Below are 21,871 nucleotides of genomic sequence, written 5' to 3'. Positions count from 1 at the left end.
TAAGGCTTAGACTTGTTTGGTGAGAAGGCTGGGAGGAAATGAACAAGCTATTTAGAGTGAGCTGGACAGGTATGACAACAGTGCTAAGGGCTGCAGCGGAGGAAAGCCTGAGCCCAGTGAACAGCACACTTCTTTTTGTGAAGCTCAGGGTAAAATTTGCTTTCTGGGCTGCATACACACATTGGTGGCTCATATCTAATTTTTGATCCTGCGGTATGCCTCTGCAGGGGTGCTCTCAATCCATTCACCACCAAGAGTGCACTGAAAATAATGATTGCTACAATCCAGGTGCGTGACCTTTCACTTGGCCCTGTTGAACTTCAGGAGATTCACACTGGCCCACTTCTCGAGCCTGTGAAGGTATCTCTTCCCTCAAGTGTGTGTCAGTTAGATGAGCAGTGATGCCTTGTGAGATAAAAAAGGGGTTCTTCAACTTCAGACCACTAGAACTCATTAGAGATAGACCTAAAACAGACTTAATTTAAAGAGCCTACTTGCCATTGTCAGAACTGGGATTTAAAGATGTACCATAAACATAATAAGCAGTTACTTGTATATAGACTGAAAAGACAATATTTTTCTATACATATGTAAACTGCGCCTACGTACTTACCAGTAAGCATCGTCACCAGGCTCAAACAGCCTATGTAAAAATGCTAAATATTAGATAAGAAGCAAAAGGATTACTGGGAAATAAAAGAAATATAAATGGCTAAACATACCCCTGAGGCCTGCATCATAAGCATCACTATTTTATTGGAAGAGTAAAATACCAGACCTTGTTCATTTTGAGCTACCTGACAAACTACCTGCAGTTCTAGCAGATAATCACTGCCTTTAAAACTAATGGTTTTGATACAGATTCTCTCCTGCAGCCAATTGTTACAGAGATTGAAACTGTTAAGCAGCTAGTCACATTTTCTGATTCTGAGGAACTTATTTGCAACTTTGGCCCAGACATGAGCAAAAACAGGCAAGGAGCTGCATTAATTTATGCCACTGTCAGACTCCCTCACGGTCCCTCTACCACTGGAGCTCCTCTCTGCCACAACCTTTCATGCTCTGACTAGGGATTTCCCATGCAAAAATATACATATGCGCAATGCACAGATGGTTTGCATATGCGCAGTAGGCTTAACATAGCTGATTTACTGTGTATGCACGGACCATCTGTGCAGCACATGTGCAGCAGGTCTGATGTGTACTGGACACATTGGACTTACTGTGCATGTGCTACACAGTTAATCTGCACACACACAGTAGCCACAGCTCTGACTGAGTTGCCAGACATCCAGATGGCCAGAGTCCTTAAATCCCTTCCAGAGAAAAAATAAAGATGGAATAAGGATGTTTGGTTTTGTTTGGGTTTTTTTTCTTGGTGTATAACATAGCTTATCCTTTATCCTCAAATGTAGGAACATATTAAAGTGGATATACCACCTCATCACATTTTAGTCTAAAAACAGAGACAGAGAGAAATTCACTCTGGTCATGCATGTCCAAAAACAACTATAGAAAACAAAACAGAGCTGTGATAAAAATTCTTCTCTGTAAACTTTTACAGAACAAGCAAATCCATAACAAATGAACTACACAGGCTTCTCTTAAAGAGGACTGGCAGCCACTTCAGATTTTCTGACTACAAAAAGCTTTTCAATGTGGAAATATTTAAATTATTCAGTTTAATGCTCAGAAAACTCAGCAACCCAGATTGATCACAAGTCACAGTCTCAGGAAGAGTTAGTTGTCTTGGGCCTTGCCTTTTGGGTAGTTGAGATTCAGTGTCTTAGAGTGCACATGCTGTTTGCTTTCCCATCATTAAGACTGTGAGTTAATAACATTGTGACTAATGTTTTTGACAAATTCCCCATCAATAACTCTTCCCTAAAACTAAGATGCACTTAAACATGAAAATAACTTATTAGATCCACCAGTATTTCAATAATTGCTAAGCACACTGGTAGTTCCAACGTATGGAGAATTTATCTATGTTTACTTACTGGGGAGAAGTCTGAAAATACTCTGCATCTGTGGCTGGCATCCAGCTTTTTTTTGCATGACCTGAAAATGCATGCAGGGTCTGCTCCATTTCTTCTGCACTCTGCAGAAAGGCCTCTCTCACCTTCATTTGCACGCTCAGGCTGACAAACTCTCAGAAGTGGCAGCATAGAGGTGTTTTTCCTAAACATGATCTTCAGCAGAAAATTCTGCTTACAAACACCAGGCCCAAATCACCTTTTCCAGAAAAAACATAAATTAAGGGACCACTGAAAAATAAGACATGAAACAGAAGTCTGAGGCATTCAAATTTGCATTCCTATTATGTAACCCAAAACTACAAGAACATACAGCTTTTAGACAAACAAAAAATCACATTGTTTTTTCTCTCACTGCATGTTTCTGCCTTGCAGACATCATCAAGCTCTGCTTGTTGTGATTTCAAGAGGAAAATATACTAGATGCCTTTCCCATAGGCACCAAGTTGTTAGGTGCACTAAGGCCTTCTCTACTCCATTCTGAACCAGTGCCATCCACACAGACCTTCCCATCCTAACCCTGAGCCTCCTATCTCCAGGAACCCAAAGAGGACAGAATGCCTGAATGAGGCCTGATGAGTGCTGAGCAGAGGGGATTACCTTCTGGCAATAAGAGAAAATAGGAGAAGACCCATCAGAGCAAGCTCTCGTGGGGCATTGGGCCAGGCAGCACTGTAGTCCCAGGCTCCTATTCTTGCCACAGGCTTTGTAGCCACCAACATGCATGGAGCCTGGGTGGCCACCTGGGGGTTTCATCACCCATGTGGCCATACCATGGCAGAGTTCAGTACCCTGGGATTCACTTATACAATCCCTGAGATGACAGGTAAACTAGGAATAATGAAGGATGGGGCAGGGGCAGAGGGGGGAGAGAACAGCTGGAGGATCAGAGCACATCTGCTGCTTCCACTTAACAAACTGTAAGTTTAACACTTACAAGTTGCAAAGAGCCAAACATTCCATCACAGACAGCTGCTCTGCAGGTACTCAGTACTACATTCACCTCTGTATCATTGTGAATGGAAAGGACTCAGCTCCAGCACTGCACATCTGTGGAGGTCCCAAGATGAAGACCGAGGTCACCCTGAGTACCATTTCTCCAGCCCTTCTTGCAGGAGAGACAAGCACACCTTACTCATGGGGGCACAAAACCTGACCAGAACAAAATCTGTCCACTGCTGCCTCAGCATTCTTCCCATAGAGCACAGTATCATTGACGTCATCTGTGAATACAGAAAGGATAAAATTTATTTTGTGGATTAAAAAAACAAGTTATAAAATTTTCTTGCACCACAAAGGACTGAATATCCAGTGTATTAACCAAAGCCTCATTAGCCTTTGTCCCTCCCCCGCAACAGCAACTTTTAACAAATATTTTCCTATTCTAACTTTGTGTTCTCCTGTAATCTTTCTAACTCACTTCAATCTTCATGTAAGTTTAGTTAAAATACTTCCCATTAACCAGAGGCATTTCAAAATGAAGAGAAAGGCATGAAGCCCTGACAAGGAAGATGCCTGCTCGGGGTTGGACTGAGAGGAAGCCTCAGGCAATCAAGGTCCCCGCGGCTCCTCCTCAGCAGGAAAACAAGAACAGAACACAAGGTGTAAAAGCTCGCGAATTGAGATAACGACGCGTGAAACGGATTCGGCTGGAGGAAATTAGTGCAATTTACTGCTATTTATTCAGATAGTGAGAAAATTAAACCCCAATACCACCCACCCACCGCTCCCCTTTCGCAGTCGGAGCTGCCTCCCATGGCTGCCGGCTCCAGTCCGAAGCCGCGCTCAGGAGTGCCTGGGCCCGCTCTGCCCAAGCTCCCGACGCTGCAGCTCCTGGGCACACCGCGTTCCAGCCTGGGCCCGCTCTGCCCAGCTCCTGGGCACACCGCGTTCCAGCCTGGGCCCGCTCTGCCCAGCTCCTGGGCACACCGCGTTCCAGCCTGGGCCCGCTTGCCCAAGCTCCCGACGCTGCAGCTCCTGGGCACACCGCGTTCCAGCCTGGGCCCGCTCTGCCCAGCTCCTGGGCACACCGCGTTCCAGCCTGGGCCCGCTCTGCCCAGCTCCTGGGCACACCGCGTTCCAGCCGGGGCCCGCTCTGCCCAGCTCCTGGGCACACCGCGTTCCAGCCTGGGCCCGCTTGCCCAAGCTCCCGACGCTGCAGCTCCTGGGCACACCGCGTTCCAGCCTGGGCCCGCTCTGCCCAGCTCCTGGGCACACCGCGTTCCAGCCTGGGCACGCTCTGCCCAAGCTCCCGACGCTGCAGCTCCTCGACACACCACGTTCTAGCTCGGCACCGCCGCACAAGGCCTAGAGGGCACGCCTGTCCGCAGAGGACGCGGCGGGGCTCTCTGTCTCCGTCCCGAGAATTTGCCTTCCTCCTCCCTGAAGTTTGTCACACACAGCCTTTCCCTCGTTAACCAGGGGGTTAATCAGCACCCGAACGCTGCCGGCCGGAGGTTAGGGCCAGCCGCCGGTCGGTCCGTGCGGCAGCGCTGCCGCATTGCCTGCGGGGCTCCGCTGGGGCTCGGCATGGAGCTGCCTCGGAACTGGCTCAGTCAGCCCTGCTGGGGCGGCCCAGTTTGCCCTCACAAAGACCTACTTCTTCCCCACGCACACAAACACAGCACAGCCCTTTCCAGTGCAATGGTGCCTGAGCACAGGGCTTTGGTCTAATCGGTTGAGTCTGACTGAAGTGCTGGCCAAAGAGCTGAGAGAGGCTCCTGCCATGGTGTGCCTGCGAGAGCTGCCCACTCCAATTCCCACCCTGTTCCCTAGCAATCAGGGATGTATCCTTTTGGCATCAACACTTAGCCAGAGAGGAGAAACAGCCTCCCCAGGGGCACAGAAGAGTCCCATCCCTGGCCACGATCAAGTGTGCAGTTGGCTGGGTGCTGGCTAGTTTCTCCCAGGCTGCCTCTCCCACACGAGAGCTGGATGAGGTCACCCTCCAAGGTCCCTTGCCACCTGGACTGTTGCAGGATTCTATGGTGATTCCATTTTCAGACTGGGAATAATGGTTCTTTCTCCTTAGCTCTCATTGGTCTGGGAACTTGCCTGTGGAAATGAGCCCCTGCCTGTGGCAAGAGAGGATGCAGGGCAGATGTGTTTCTGGGCACGCCTTGGGCAGATGCTGCCTATGTGCACTGAAAAGGGGGACACTGAGATGGGCTTTGTCCTTGAGGTCAGCATGGGCCATGGGGTGAGAGTGTGTGAGGCAGGGCTGGAAAGCTTTCAACAGTGTTTTGCTCTGGTTAGGTGAAACGGTGTTGTTGGAGATGTAAGCCTGCCTCATGCTGTTATCTGACTGCTCTCCCCTCACCCTCATCCTGCCATGTTTTGACTGAGGCATAGAAATTAAACAGTGAAGCCAGTGGTCTACACCGATGCGCACCTAACCCCCACCCTGCTGCAAAGGAGGAATAGAAAAAGATCTCTTCAGGTATCTGTCTTTATTCAAGATGTGATTCAGGTATTAAAGAAGCTTTGTAGAGAGAATGTCGGACTCCAAAACTGAAGGCAGGATCCCGGGCCTTGGTCACTGACATCTGGATAGGAAATTGGGAAGAAAATAGGTGAAGATGGTGCCTCATTCTCCAGAGTTATCCTCAAGGGAAGGTTGTGCAGCATAACTTAATGTTTGAGAGGCTTCCTTACCTTTCCCAGGCTGTATTCGGCTGGACCTGGAAACGATCCCTTTCCAGGAAGTTTGGTTTTTAGTCCCATTGAGAACTTCGGAGCCCTGGTTTTGTAGACATCCAGATCCACCTTGTCAAATGCTGCAGGACCTGGTGTCTGCAAGAGAAGCAGTGAGGTTGGTGGGTACAAGAGGCAGTGTGGATTCTTGCTGGGTATCCATGAATACTGTGCTGCTTTAGGTAGGTGGCTGGCCACAGAAGCAGTGTGGGAGGCTTGGAGCTCCTTGGGAAAGAGGGCTCCTTGGGAAGAGAGGTAGATCTCCCAGAGGATGAGGTAGATTGTTGCCGTTAGTGCCAGTGAGCTGTACCGTACCAAAGCTGCTGGTGTGGAAAAATGAGGGCTGCAGTTGTTGGTGTTACTGGTAATAGCAGGGCCAGAGGCACTGTGGCTTCTTGGGCTTTGCTGCATTGCATGGAAGCGTGTGTTATGTGGGAATACAACAGGCACGGGGGCCCTTCTGTCCTAAGCAGAGCACACAGCTTCTGCTGCTGCTGTGAGAGAACAGAGAAGCACAGCTCACCCTTGCCACATCTTGAAAACAGCTCTGGTATTTGCTCTTCCCCGTCATGGAGTAGCATGGTTCAGCATGAGTGTATGCTGTCTGAGGTCCCAGAATCCTGGGCAAGGTGTAGGCTCCAGGACCTGCAAACGGAATAGGAAGACAGCGTAGGTCAGTCCTGTGGGAAAGAATGCAGTGCCTGTGTGGAAGAGAGTCAGCCTGTCAAGCTGGTTGTGAGGAGCAGGAATGGTATTGTGCTCCTCATCCCAGTGCGTCTGCCTGTTGTTGCATGTGGTGTGCCTTGGCTGTTTGAAACCAGAGCTGCCAGTTCTTCTGTGAGATGGGAGAAGTTTGTGCTGTGGGACAGCTGAAAGCTTGTTGAGCACACACTGTGTCTTGCTGCCCAGGCTTTTTGCTAGGCCTGTTGAAGAAGCTGCAGACGCTCCCTGGAGGACATGCAGGCTGTAAGATTTTCTGTTTCCCTAAGTTCCGTACCTGGTGTTCGGAAACCTTTTAAGTCCTTGCGTCGGGATGCCAGGCTATTCGCCGGTGCAGTATAGTAGACGTGTTTGTTGGCCCGATCCGTGGTGTAGTCACCTGGGACAGAGATGGAGACAAGAAAAGAAGTGAAGCTGGGAACCTAACTGCAAGCAAAAAGGCGAAGTCAGGAGGAGGTACTCAGTCTTGCTTGTTTCCTGTCTGGAACTGTCTGAAGCCCTTTCAGGGCATGAGCAGTGGGTTTTGGGCCCCAGTGGCCCAGGGCAACAGTAAGGCATACTTGTCTGGCCTGGATGAAGGGCTGCAGAAATACTACTCACTGGGCCCAGGGGTGACCAAAATCTTGCTCTTGGGACGTGCTGTCACAAGTGCCGATGGAGCCACCTGCTTCCCAGTCTTGGTAATGGATGATTCGATGAAGTATCGAGGACCTGGTGAGCAAGTTGCTGCGGAGGGAGCATTGCTTCCTCGAAATGAGTATGCAGGGGCTCTGTCTCTGGTGGGATCATGAGCCATATGACCTGGGAAGAAAAGCCTGTGAAAGGACCTGTGCCTGCAACTGTGTGGTGAAAGGAGGTTTCTAAGTGGAAGCAAGCACTGTGCTGTGCTATCACCTCCCCTGATAGTTGGTTTACCTGTTAACCCAGGGAGCCCATACTTGGGACCTGGGGTAGTGTATTCTGCAAGGATTGGGCCCCGTCGCGGATGAGGTCTCCAGTTGCCTACCCAGGGTCCCTCCATGCTGGTGGCCAGAGAAACTACAGGAAAATCAGGAGAGCTACCAAAGGGCTTCTCTGACACAGCGCTGGTACAAAGCTTTCTTGTAGCCCAGAGCAGGAAGAAAGCAAACTAGCATCACGAACGAAAGTGAAGGAAAATGAAGAACAACAAGCAGCACATGGAAGGGAAGGAGGAGTGGGGAGAAGCAGCAAGTTAGAAGCAAAGATGCAGCAAAAACTCCTGGTGTGCCCTCAGGCAGCAATTGTTGGTGTAGAATGCAGCGCTAGCCTGGCTGGGAGGTAGCTTCCTGCGCTTCTACACACAAATTTGCTCAGCTGGAGTGTGGCACTGACTGGGTGAGGTGCCTCTCGGTGACATCATAATCCATTGCTAGGTGGATCCATCAACATTGACATCCATCGCCAGGTGACATCCCAAAAGGGCCATTCTCACCCAGTGATGAGCAAAGCCCACTGTGATGTTGAGACCCTTAAGCTGTTCGTGTTGCAGCACTGCTGTATTGGCTGCAGGGCTCCTCTGGGTCTGGGCATGGGCCTGCCATGGAACTGGCTCAGTCTGGTGTGGGGCAGTCCCAGTTTGCCCTCACACAGGCCTGCTTTTGTCCCTATGTGCCCAGAGACCCAGCACAGCCCTTTCTAGTCCATTGGTGCCTGAGCACAGGGCTTTTTTTCACCAAACAGTGTGAAATAAACCTATCCAAAACCAATTTGTTGTGAATAAGGAGACACTTTTATATTTCAGTGCCAGGAACAAGGGGGATAACTCCACCAATTTTTTTCTGATTAGCAAACAAAATTCATTGATTTTATATGCTTTTTCTGCTGTGGCATTTTTACATAAGTTCTTTTACATAGGATGCGTCATCTGCCCATTCTTAAATGTAACCTTTACAGTGATTGGTTTCACTAGTTATATAACTGCAATAATATTCCTACCCTAAGACTATCATTTGCCATATCTGTTGAGATCTACTGATTAGAATCCTTGATACTCAAATTAGGATGGGAAGGTTAGGGGGTTTCCAAGCACACTAACTGGTGTTGACAATTTCCACAGGTTCTTGAACAAGGCATAGGATACCTGGTAACTTCTTGGAAAGGTTTCTCTGGCTGAATACTTCAACAACAGTGCTCCTACCATTCCTATATCATATGCTTCATTGTTTTCTACTTGCAATCATAAGTAACATTTTTGTCTTTTTTTAATTAAAATATTTTATCAGTGTATTTGTAAGAGGCTGAGTAGACTGAAGTGCTGGCCACAGAGCTGAGAGAGGCTCCTGCCATGGTGTGCCTGCGAGAGCTACCCACTCCAATTCCCACCCTGTTCCCTAGCAATCAGGGATGTATCCTTTTGGCATCAACACTTAGCCAGAGAGGAGAAACAGCCTCCCCAGGGGCACAGAAGAGTCCCATCCCTGGCCACGATCAAGTGTGCAGTTGGCTGGGTGCTGGCTAGTTTCTCCCAGGCTGCCTCTCCCACACGAGAGCTGGATGAGGTCACCCTCCAAGGTCCCTTGCCACCTGGACTGTTGCAGGATTCTATGGTGATTCCATTTTCAGACTGGGAATAATGGTTCTTTCTCCTTAGCTCTCATTGGTCTGGGAACTTGCCTGTGGAAATGAGCCCCTGCCTGTGGCAAGAGAGGATGCAGGGCAGATGTGTTTCTGGGCACGCCTTGGGCAGATGCTGCCTATGTGCACTGAAAAGGGGGACACTGAGATGGGCTTTGTCCTTGAGGTCAGCATGGGCCATGGGGTGAGAGTGTGTGAGGCAGGGCTGGAAAGCTTTCAACAGTGTTTTGCTCTGGTTAGGTGAAACGGTGTTGTTGGAGAGATCAGCCTGGCTCATGCTGTTACCTGACTGCTCTCCCCTCACCCTCATCCTGCCATGTTTTGACTGAGGCATAGAAATTAAGCAGTGAAGCCAGTGGTGCGTGCCCACACCCCCTGCTGCAAAGGAAGAACAGAGAAAAATCTCTTCAGGTATCTGTCTTTATTCAAGATGTGTTGCAGGTATTAAAGAAGCTTTGTAGACAGAATGTCGGAGTCCAAAGGTGTAAGCAGGATCCCGGGCCTTGGTCAGTGCAACCTGGAAGGGGAAGAAAATAGGTGAAGATGGTGCCTCATACTCCAGAGTTATCCTCAAGGGAAGGTTGTGTAGCATAACTTAATGGTTGGGAGGATTCCTTACCTTTCCTGTGTTGTAGTCTGCTGGACCTGGAAACCGATCCTTCCCTGCAAGTTTGGTTTTTAGTCCCATTGAGAACTTGGGAGCCCTGGTTTTGTAGACATCCAGATCCACCCTGGCAAATGCTGCAGGACCTGGTGTCTGCAAGAGAAGCAGTGAGGTTGGTGGGTACAAGAGGCAGTGTGGATTCTTGCTGGGTATCCAATAATACTGTGCTGCTTTAGGTAGCTGGCTAGAGGAGCAGTGTGGGAAGCCTGGAGCTCCTTGGGAAGAGAGGTAGATCTCCCAGAGGATGAGGGAGATTGTTGCCGTTAGTGCCAGTGAGCTGTACCGTACCAAAGCTGCTGGTGTGGAAAAATGAGGAGCTGCAGTTGTTGGTGTTACTGGTAATAGCAGGGCCAGAGGCACTGTGGCTTCTTGGGCTTTGCTGCCCTGAGCAAAGCAGCTGAACTTCTGCTGCTGCTGTGAGAGAACAGAGAAGCACAGCTCACCTTTGCCACATCTTGAAAACAGCTCTGGTATTTACTCTTCCCCGTCATGGAGTAGCATGGTTCAGCATGAGTGTATGCTGTATGGGGTCCCAGAATCCTGGGCAAACTGTAGGTTCCAGGACCTGCAAACGGAATAGGAAGACAGCGTAGGTCAGTCCTGTGAGAAAGAATGCAGTGCCTGTGTGGAAGAGAGTCAGCCTGTCAAGCTGGTTGTGAGGAGCAGGAATGGTATTGTGCTCCTCATCCCAGTGCGTCTGCCTGTTGTTGCATGTGGTGTGCCTTGGCTGTTTGAAACCAGAGCTGCCAGTTCTTCTGTGAGATGGGAGAAGTTTGTGCTGTGGGACAGCTGAAAGCTTGTTGAGCACACACTGTGTCTTGCTGCCCAGGCTTTTTGCTAGGCCTGTTGAAGAAGCTGCAGATGCTCCCTGGAGGACACACAGGCTGTTATATTTTCTGTTTCCTCAAGTTCCGTACCTGGTGTTCGGAAACCTTTTAAGTCCTTGGGCCGGAACACCATGTGATTGGACGGTGCAGTATAGTAGACATGTTTGTTGGCATGTTCCGTGAGGTAGTCACCTGGGACAGAGATGGAGACAAGAAAAGAAGTGAAGCTGGGAACCTAACTGCAAGCCAAAGAGGAGAAGTCAGGAGGAGGTGCTCAGTCTTGCTTGTTTTCTGTCTGGAACTGTCTGAAGCCCTTTCAGGGCATGAGCAGAGGGTTTTGGGCCCCAGTGGCCCAGGGTAACAGTAAGGCATACTTGTCTGGCCTGGATGAAGGGCTGCAGAAATGCTACTCACTGGGTCCAGGGGTGACCTCAATCTTGCTCTTACTACGTCCCAGCAAAAGTGCTGTTGGTGGCGCATACTTCCCAGTCTTGGTAATGGATGGCTGGATGAAGTATCGAGGACCTGGTGAGCAGTTGTCTGTGGAGGGAGCTTTGGTCCCTCGAAATGAGTATGCAGGGGCTCTGTCTCTGGTGGGATCATGAGCCATATGACCTGGGAAGAAAAGCCTGTGAAAGGACCTGTGCCTGCAACTGTGTGGTGAAAGGAGGTTTCTAAGTGGAAGCAAGCACTGTGCTGTTCTATCACCTCCCCTGATAGTTGGTTTACCTGTTAACCCAGGGAGCCAGTACTTGGGACCTGGGGTGCTGAATTCTGCAAGGATTGGGCCCCGTCGTGGATGAGGTCTCCAGTTGCCTACCCAGGGTCCCTCCATGCTGGTGGCCAGAGAAACTACAGGAAAATCAGGAGAGCTACCAAAGGGCTTCTCTGACACAGCGCTGGTACAAAGCTTTCTTGTAGCCCAGAGCAGGAAGAAAGCAAACTAGCATCACGAACGAAAGTGAAGGAAAATGAAGAACCAGAAGGAGTAGCAGATGGAAGAGAAGATGGAATGGAGAGAAGCAGCAAATTAGAAGCAAAGATGCAGCAAGAACTCCCTGCTGTGCCCTCAGGCAGTGATTTTTTGCCAGGCCGGCAGCAGTGGAGAAGCGCAGCGCTGGCCTGGCTGGGAGGTAGCCTCCTGCGCGTCTACACGCGAGCTTGTTCTGTTGGAGTGTGGCGCTGACTAGGTGATGTGCAGGGAGGGATACCAGCCTCTCGGTGACATCATAATCCATTGCTAGGTGGATCCATCTTCCCTGATGTCCATCACCAGGTGACATCCCAAAAGGGCCATTCTCACCGAGTGGTGAGCAATGCCCACTGTGATATTGAGACCCTTAAGCTGTTCGTGCTGCAGGGCTCCTCTGGGGCTGGGTATGGGCCTGCCATGGAACTGGCTCAGTCTGGTGTGGGGCAGCCCCAGTTTGTCCTCACACAGACCTGCTTTTGTCCCCATGTTCCCAGCACAGCCCTTTCTAGTTCAGTGGTGCCTGAGCACAGAACACTGGTCTAATGAGTTGTGTCTGCCTGAACTGGTTGCCGCAGAGCTGAGAGAGCTGACAGAGGCTTTTGCCTCAAAGCGTATATGAGTGCTGCCCACTCTAATTCTCACCCTGTGTCCTAGAAATGAGGGTAAAATCTTTTTGACATCACCTCTTAGCCAGAGGGGAAAAAACAACCTCCCCAAGAACCCAAAGAATTAAAGAGGCTTTTTCTCAAGTTTCGCCCTTGTCTTGCTTTGGCCCTTCCATTAACTCCTGGTCTGGGGGGAAAGGAGTGAGCAAGCAACTGACGTGGCTTAGCTTCAGTTCAGGCTCAACAACTGAGCTTCTAATCTTATTTAGCAACAGTGTAAGAATGCCCTTCTTTAGTGTTGAAAAAATTTTGTGTTTTAGCTGTCACTGCCATTTATTTCACCTGCAGTCATTTACAATGGGAGATCCCCTGAAATGAGCTGGGAAGTTGATAGTGTCCAATGCCCAGCTTGTGCTTTTTATCTTTTGATGCTTTTCCAAGGTCTCTGTGCTCTGAGCTTACTATTAGAGGGGAGGGAGAGAGCAAACCTATCAATAATATCTGTTGTTCTGGCCTCTCCATTTGAGGGGCCCCAGTTTCTGCATCACTCCTCAGATGCTACTGATGTGTTCAGGTAGTTTTCTCCCTTTAATGCCCACTTCTCCAGGTTGTTTTGGGAGTTCATGGTCAACAGGATTTTCCTGAAGCAATGTTGAGGCTTCAGGAACATACTAATTCTTTAAGGTTTCCCTGGAAGGGTTGGACAAAGTTTCATTATTCTGATTTTGTCAGCAGTGTGTGAATCTCTAGGCCTGCACTGTGAGTTCTCCCTCTAGGTTTTTCCTTCCCCAGATTTCCTGACTTTTTGTCTGTAACACCACTCATTACCCATACATACTTTGTTTAGTGATCCTTAAAGCTTTTCAGTCTCCAAGTTTTTATGGTTTGAGACCCTTATGGCTTTTCTTCCATTGCTGTGCTATATGGGCTGTGGTTAATATAGCATCAGTTAGGAAATCATTCTGAAGCATATGAATTGTGATTTGAATGGAGACGCTGTGGGTGAGGTAAAATTGTGGAGTGGCAAACCAGTTTAGAAGACGTAAGAATCCTTTAACACAAGCTGATTTGTGTCATGAAGGGCATTTAAACTTCAAAGGCACACACAGATGGAATTTTCTCCCACTGGTCAAGTACTCATGCAGTGTAAGCCACAGTTTTCATAACACTTGCAGTCTTTGATACACTAACAAAATTGTATATGAGCTTGCTCTTTTACCAGAGGTGAAGCAGATATTGAGGGGGCTGGCAGAAGTTAATACTTTACCAGTGTAGCTGGCTAATCACATTTCTTGTTGGATTGTTTAGAAATGCCAGCATTAGTTGATGAGTCCCAGTTCTTGTGTTCTTGGTGGCATTCACCGGAATCTTCTATGTCCATTTTTTTTCCTCCTGCTTTCTTCTGTGCCCTGTATCATGCAAAACTGTCAAATAAGTTTTGTTTAGATGATGCTTTGAAGCCTACTGATGGCTGCTCCTCCAGACTTGGGGCATAGTTTTCACTCTGGAGACTTAAAAAAAGCTATTCCAGTAAATAGCCTTTTTGGGTGATAGTATTTTAACTGTGAAGCCTACTGATAACAGCTACAGATAAAAGATTTTCAGTGAGTTGGAGGTGTTAAAGTTGGAGCCCAATGATAACAGCCCCCCAGAAGCATCCCACAGAAGGAGGCATTTGCCCTGGAGCATACTGATAGCAACCCCTGAATCATCCTTTGTGGAGAACATTCAAAAAATGAAGAGGACAGCCCTCAGCCCAAAGGCTGTTTCCCAAAGCTGCCATCAGTAGGCTTCAGAGCCTAGAATGAATGAAAGCTAGAAATTTATTCACATAGTCTGTGAATAGCAATAGGCAATGACTTGCAAAACAGGATAATTTACTGGTATTGAAACTGGCAGTGGGCGTAACATATCTGGCACATTTTTAATATACTTAGCATATTTTATTTCAAACTTCTTAAAAGGATATGCTGTAACTGATTTGTGTTTAGTGAGAGTATGGAAGAATGTTGCTGGAAGTTGTAGTCTGTATCAGCACAAAAGGATGACAGACTTAAAAGAAACCTATTAAAAAGATTAAACACCTCAGCAGTAATTACTGTGTATGATATATTATTTACAAATAACTGGATGCCTATACATTTTCACTGCATGTTACAAGATCTTTGTACACTGCTCTTTAGGAAGTGACACAGTTGGCTTAATTAAAACAAAAATTAGTATAACAGATTTTTACCTGTATACTTCAGAGATAATTTCAGTGATGTGGAGAATCCCTGCTGTACCCACAGCTTCCAGCACAATACATGCTGATGCAGTCAAATATCAAATTGTATGAGCTCTAGTGTATGCAACACACGATGCCTTCTTTTGACAAATAAAAGGAAAAAAAGGCTAAAAATGTCAGCAATTAAGTTTGATCTGTTTTCAACTTTTGATTTTGAAAGAGGTGGAGGCTTAAATATCTATAAATTTGAGGGCTTTCATGTCTGTGCAGTTTCCATTCTGATTCAGTTAAGGACAGAATTTGAGTCTTTACCTCTCATCATCAAGGTCATCTTAACAATTAATGAAAATGCTTGGATAAATTTGTCTGGTTTTCTTTTTTCTGTTCCACTCCACTGTGGACATTTAACAGTAGTGCTCCAATGCCAAGAAATAGTACTCAAAAGTTTAATTACATGGAAGTGGCAAGAAGTACCCACCATGAGGGTTCTTTTGGTTCAGAGAACACAGACTAGAGTTATCAGACCCTGCTGTACCTCTCTTTTAAGAAGAGTGTTAAGCATTTTCATTGACATTGATTCCACTAATGTGTTTGGTGTCAACTGTGTACATGCACTTAGAGGTCCTGAGGCTGCTTCTATAAGCCCTTCAAAACTGTAGAACTTCTGCTTCCATCTAGGGACTCATATATAGAACACTTGCTGGACCAAACAGTATGACAGATGCTTTTTGACATCAAAATGAAAAATAAAAGAGAAACATCAATGCCAAATCATTAATTACATTTTTTCCTTAGAATATTAGATGAAAACTATATGTTCATAGGAGAAATTAATTTGATTTACATCTCTAGTAATTAATAAATGCCATGTATTTAATAAATCCAAAACAAAACTTTAAAACAAAAATTTGAGATCGCACAGGCATCAAAATTTATGATATCACATAATTTATGGTTTATACAATCAGGAACTGGCTTGTACAGCTCTAATCCTCCATGAGATGTTGGGTATATGTGGGATAACTATGACAACCAGCATGGGATGGGCGAATGGGTTCTATAGCAGGGCTGTGTTTCTGTGTTTCTAGCCACCCTGCACAGGTGGCTAGCCCAGAGAAAGGTGTAACTCTGGCCCCTTCCTCTCAACCCTTTATTGAGCTGAACAGAGTTGCTCACTCAGAAAAGAAATGCATGCCAAGTACAGCTTGGCTCCAGTTTACCCCAGAGTCAGGGGATAATCCAAGGACAGATTAGGAGTCTCACTGTCCAGCATCTTCATCTGGGCTTCTAGCTAGTTTATACCAAAGAAACTATTACATTAACTATACATCAGTTAACATTTTAACTTTAATTCCTCTGTTACCTTAGTGGAAATTGGTTTTTTTTAATTTTTATGTAGGATAGCATAGGCTTGAAATTAAGTCTGTGATAAGCAATTTGGGTTTTTTTAATAATCATAGATTTATTGATGAACTTTTCAAATAAAAAGCAGAAAATTAATGATATCTTATAAAGTAAAGAATATTATCTAAGGAAAAAAATTAGTTTGCAAGGAGAGTATTACCTCCTATTTTTGGAATTTCTGTAAGATTCCTGTCTCGGCTGTATTTCAAGAATCTGTCTATAGGTTGCATTCCTGAGCCTATCAGCCTTACAGATCGGTTAATAAAAGTCAATCAGTGATTGTTTAACTTGCCTGAAGCAGAATTACAAAAGCTAAATGTGTTCAAAACTCCACCAGGAGTTTCTGTCATCTTAAAACTCCAAGTGTATGACCTCATGGCAACTAAAAACTAAATATTCCACAACAGCTTGAAGAAACTTGCAGTTACTATGCATTCATGTCAACAAAATAAGAAATCATGCTTGAGGAATAGCAATGTTTGTGCTCTTAGAATGATTCATTTAGAAATGGAAACTAATGGCAAAAGGATGATGAAAATGGAGCAACTGACAAGTAGAAACTAATGCAATTAATTAGAAAATAGTAATTTGATTGCTAACTGAGGAGATTTATAAGCAACATAGAACTGCCATGTGCATTAATCAGGTTCTCTGCAGTTGCAATTAACTGTTCAATACTAAACCTCCTCACATATTCTGAATATCCTGACTGATTTACCATGAATTTCTACGTAGTCCTGACGTTGAAGTTTCATTAGTGTTCATTCTTCTGCATACTCAGCTAGGGTACATTTTGTTTCATGAAGATGACTTTCAAATGCAGTAAAGTAATTTGTTAATGCAAATTGGTTTTCTTTCATGAAGTCACACACAATTTTTGTTAAATGTGAGGAGAAACACTCTAAGTAATTGCCATAGAAAAAAATCTGCAATCAGCTTTCATTACTTTTTAAATGAATTGGGGGTGTGATTCTTATTGTAAAACAGTATTATATCTTATTCCATTGTTCTAATTTGTAACTTTGACCTGAGAATTAGTGAAAATATTTTACTCATGTAATGGGAACTGGAGTTAGCAAATAAAGTGATTTTTTTTATTTCAATCAGGAATTTTAGTTCAACTATTTTAGCAATAGTTTTTTCATATGCATTTTCTTTCTAAAATAATAGCACTTCGTCTCACCAACACATGTTCTAGAATCTTTAAGATTATATAAATATAACTTTAAGATGTAAAATTTTGGAAGAAATTCTGTATCTTGGTTGCACAACCAGAAAGCTACGTGCTGTTTTCCTCAAAGTCTAACAAAATTAGATGCTGACCTTAAAACCACATCACATGCTGTTCCTATTTTTCAAAGCTCATGATGGATCATGGTCTTAAGTTTAAAGGACATAAATGTGAGAACAGCTCAGGTTTTAGAAGAGGCATGGATCTGAACTTACATTAGAAAAATACTGAAGAAGTCTGTGTTGCTTTTAATGAGCATGGATTATTTAAATATATTTAAATTTAAAAAGTTAGAGTTTAATATTAGAAAAGTGAGACTTGAATACTCACACTGCTGTGAAATTCTGCAAAATGAGGAGTCAGACTTGGGCTCTCATCATCAGTTTCTCATTGATAGTCATAGTGATTTCCAGTCAACGTGGATTGATTTATACTCATAGTTTAATTTCAGAATGCAAAGTACAATGCCAATGGTTTTTTATGTTTGTTTTTGTTTGGTGATTTGTTTATTATTTGGCTTGTTAGGAGTAGGATTTTTGAAAAAATCCTTACAGTAAGCATCTCAGTAAGCAAAGCTTATGAAGGCTATCAGGAAATAGCCTTATACTTCGATAGAAATATTTTCATTTGGTATGGCAATCAGTGTAACTCCTTTGAAGGCCTCAGAATCAGTTCTGCTAGTTTTTCTTTTTCCTCTGGTTCATTTCTCAGGAACTTCAAGGGAGTATAACCCAAATCAGTGCTACTGGTTCATTTTCCTCTCAAGCTTTCAAAGGAAAGTGTTGAAATAGATCAGGCCACATGCAGTCTTGTTTTATACAGTTACCAGACTTGTACCATTAGAAAATGTGGTGCATTTATTTTAAAGCATCCTTTCCACTGCAGTTGTGTGGAACAATGATCTGCTGAATTTAATTCACAGATCAAAGAGGGAGGAAATTAACCAACACAGTAAATTGATTATTTCATGGGTGACATAACCAAGGCAATGATTTATCTTAATAAAGAGCAACATCCCTCTAGTCCTTAACTGAATTCCAGCCAATGCAATAATACTCAGTTGTTAATGACTTTGATGTTGATGTGGAAAAGTGAATGACTGTATAATCACTGAAATGAGACCTCATCACAGTTGGAAATGTTTAAGCCAAATCATTCTGGACTGTGAAAAGAGCCCTGAGTGGTATAGATTGGCTGGGTCCCAGATTTTCAGCCTTAACTAAACAGGGCCTGAAAACTTTATCATACAGCCATGCCTCAGGCTGGTCTGCAATTCTGACAGCCCCAGAGAATTGCAGTTTAATGTATATGTGTGGACTCACTGCAGAAAAAGAATTCAGGATGTGCAGAATGCCATGGAGGTACACGAAACCCACCTCACGCAGGTAACGAACTCGAACTTTGGACTCCCAAGCAAGTCCAATGGCCAAAACTGGCAAAGAGGGGCAACCATGACATGCTGGTGACTCTGAACAGGCTACAGGCTCGGGGTGGGGCAGTTCAGGCACTGAACTCCAGGGTGTGTCCATGGTGGCTCCCGGTGGAAGCACAGCCCAGCACAGCGGCTGCGCACAGGGCCATGCCACACTCGGGAAGGCTCCGGACAGCACATGGTGCTGGGATCCACCCTGGGGGGGCTGGCTGCGCCTGCCACACATCACCCACAATAAACACCTCTATCAGCAGCTATCTTTAGGAGAGGGAACAGAAGAAAGGAAGCAGAAGTCAAATAGGAAAAGTTGTACTGAGAGCTTATATTTATATCCCACATCACTAAATATGGCTTAGAGGCTGAAATGCAGCATTAGTCGTTTGTAGCAGCCTTCACCTCCCCCTTTACCCTTCCCTACAAACTCTTACAATAACAAACCAGGCTAAAATTAGAGCTGCTTTATAGTACATTAATTCCATCATCATTGTCTCAGCACTGATTGAAGATCTCACATCAGTAGGAGGGATACCCTTTACATCAAGCTGCCCTGATGATGATGCTCAGGTCTTGGATCCAAGGGGGAAGTCAGGTCATTTTTTTTCTGCTCAGGTTTCCTTCACAACCGCTCAATTCCTGGAGAAGGATTCCTAGCCTTGACATTACCCCATCCGTGCCTTGTTAAATTTTCTTTTTAAAAAAAAGGACAAGAGGAACACTTTTCATCCTCCTAGCCTGGCTTTGTCCCTGCACACTGTGAGAAATCAAGAGGAGATGAGGGAGGAAGATGATGGCAATTTACAAATTGTGTAAGTCTAGCTTTTCTAACCTCAGCAGAGAGGCAGAGGCAGCTGCAGGTAGGTTTGGAGGAATTTCAAGAACTTACCCTATTTGAATACCACACAGCCTCCAGGCTCCAGAAACATGATACTCTGATGCTGATCATTTAAGGGAAAAAAGGGCTAAGGATTATTAAACTGCTCATCCAGACCTGCAGCTGGGGGTGACTCAGAGTGCAGAGTTGGAAAAATGCCCATGTGGCAAGATTAGAAACTCATTTGTGTAGTTTATGTGGCCTTGCCAGGAGCCTCCGTTTTTTCCAAACCTTCAGTTTATTAACTTTAAAAGCACTCCTTTCCTGTTGGGGATCTGGCATGGCTGCAGCCCGGCAGCTCTTTCTCCTTTTGCATTAACAACACTTAAAGGCTTTCTTTCCTTTTCAAAATCGACTGTGTGAGATCATCTGGAATTTTCAAAAGTGCTCACTCTTTCTTTTCATTTCTTTCTTTGTCCCAGGGTTCAATTTAAATCCAAGTGCTTTTAAACTAACTGTATTCATCCAGCCAGCACTTTCAGGAGTATATGTTATGAAAGCAGGAAAAGAAAAGGCCTTCTTGTCATCAAAACCATAATAATTATGTGTCAAATGTAATTACTGCTCTGTGGGTAATACATCTAATACTCGGTGACAGAGTAAGCAGCCTGCAGAAGTGGAAAGTAACTGGTGGCAGGATCAAATTTGATATAAAATTAACCATCATGCTTAAATACTCTGTCTCATAAAGTTCTAACAAAAATGCAAAGGCAAGGAAAAAGGGTTTTTTCTTCATCTAAAATTGTTAATGTGCAAAAGCTCAGTTCTCTCCACCTCCATACAATGAATCACGTCTCTTTTAAAATAAGAAACACTGCTATAAATGTGTACATTACAAGGATCACACTCTTGTGAAGGAGCTCATCTAGCAGGAAGGAATTAAGTGTGGGAGTTCTCTGCTCTTAACCCATTATGTTTCCTCCTTATTACCTTCACACTGCACGCTTGATTCACTCGCTAAGAAACAGGCTTTCCACTTTTCCCTACCTTCTTTAAAATACACCAGCTAATGAGCAGCTGGTGAAACTGACATGTGCCTGTGAATTTGAAGACTACTGAAATGTGGAGTCATATTCTGAAGGAGCCAGAAAGTGCTATGTCAGGAAACAGTATTCTAAATATGACAGCATGTGTGAGAAACTTGTCCAGTTTAAAAAATACATGTCTCTCCTCCCTAACACTCTTCTAAGTAGACGTAAAAAAATCTAACTTCAAAAAACACTTCAAAACATAATGATTTGCTAATGTGAGTCTAGATCCTGAAAATAATCTTCAATAACTGTGTTTAGCAGTTATGAGTAAAATTAATTCATGTAATTGTTACCCAAAGGCATACGTTTTTTGTAGGATTGGTGGTTTTGACTGGAGCTAACATTATGTATGCATGTGTCTTTACTAAGTTGTGTAGGACTACATAATAGTAAAGTTAAGAATAAGAATACACAAAGTGGCTTTACATTCTAGTCCTCAGTTTTATATGCTCCTGCACGATAATCAGAAAAAGACGATTTTTGTACATTTTCATTTCAGCTTTATTAACATCCTTTGATTTTCTTTACATTTGATTTGTCTGTTTCAGGAATATTATGTTTCCTAGCAGGCATACTTAATGAAATATTTATAACATTAGAGATCTTTAAAAAGTTTGAAAGATTTTCAACATGTCTTTACATCAGAATTAATTTTTTCAATCTAAAGTTTCTTTGAAATTTTGTAACTTGAAATACTCATCAAGTAACTATTAGTGGTTCATTATATAAGGAAAATTCATGCATATAATTTATTACATTGGAAGCCTGATTATAAAGATCACAGTCATCCAATTAAATAGCAGTGTTTAGTCACAGAATTAAAATCAGGTTTCTAAAAATGCAGTACTTAAAAAGGTACTCCCAAATAAGGAACTGACCAATATTTGGTGATTTTTAAATTGCAGACTTGGGGGAAAAGAAACCCTGGAAAATGCTGGACAAAGTACCAGCTTTTAAAGATTCAATATGAGATATTTGTTCATTTCTCTCTGGGCCTATTCATGTCTTTCCACATATCAAAAACAAAGCCCAGAGGGTTTTTTTTTTTCTGGTTTTTGAGCACTCCAAGTGTTCTAGTAAAAACTATTTGTTAAGTTAAACCCAAAGTTTTTATCCAATATTAGGTGTGAGAAAATAAAGGCATCTCATGAACTTGTTTTTTTGTACTCAATAGACATGTTCAAATACTATTGTGCTTTGTAACAAGACTTTGGAACACATTTCACTGACTACCAGACTATGTGCATGCAGACATACTTAGCAGCATTTCCTATCCATCTCTGTGCAAGGGTGTTTGTAAAAGTTATTGGTATTAGCTGGAACAGGTGGAATATAGGAAAGTATTTCCACAAATAAGCCTCAGTGTTCTCATGTGTTTGTTTCTTGAAAAGGTTTGACAAGTCTGTCTCCTATAAATGGCTAATTGGCACCAATTTTAATTTATGGAAAGTAGGCACTAGTAGAGCTCCACACTCAAGTTAGCTAGAGAAACTAATTGTTCCATCATGAAAGAACAGTGGTGACTAACAAGGGTTATTTCTTAAAAAACAAAATGCATCCTA

At 44.4% G+C, this 21,871-nt stretch overlaps 2 protein-coding genes across 2 annotated transcripts; both read right to left on the bottom strand.

The window, feature by feature from the left end:
• Positions 1–5,485: 5,485 nt before the first annotated feature.
• Positions 5,486–7,476, bottom strand: LOC103826944 (outer dense fiber protein 3-like). Its single transcript, XM_050975626.1, has 6 exons — positions 7,365–7,476; positions 7,050–7,250; positions 6,727–6,828; positions 6,253–6,374; positions 5,691–5,828; positions 5,486–5,581 (listed from the first exon to the last, which is right to left on the bottom strand). The coding sequence occupies exons 1-6, from the start codon at positions 7,468–7,470 to the stop codon at positions 5,486–5,488; spliced, it is 765 nt and encodes a 254-aa protein (XP_050831583.1). The 5' UTR covers positions 7,471–7,476.
• A 1,989-nt stretch (positions 7,477–9,465) lies between these two features.
• LOC127059711 (outer dense fiber protein 3-like) lies at positions 9,466–11,376 on the bottom strand. The gene is made up of 6 exons (XM_050975625.1): positions 11,265–11,376; positions 10,950–11,150; positions 10,626–10,727; positions 10,152–10,273; positions 9,664–9,801; positions 9,466–9,561 (listed from the first exon to the last, which is right to left on the bottom strand). Exons 1-6 carry the CDS (start codon positions 11,368–11,370, stop codon positions 9,466–9,468), a joined length of 765 nt encoding a protein of 254 aa, XP_050831582.1. The 5' UTR covers positions 11,371–11,376.
• Positions 11,377–21,871: the final 10,495 nt, after the last annotated feature.

The sequence above is a fragment of the Serinus canaria genome, chromosome 5, assembly GCF_022539315.1.
Source record: "Serinus canaria isolate serCan28SL12 chromosome 5, serCan2020, whole genome shotgun sequence".
NCBI classification, from domain to species: domain Eukaryota; kingdom Metazoa; phylum Chordata; class Aves; order Passeriformes; family Fringillidae; genus Serinus; species Serinus canaria.
This window is presented reverse-complemented; position numbering and strand designations above follow the sequence as displayed.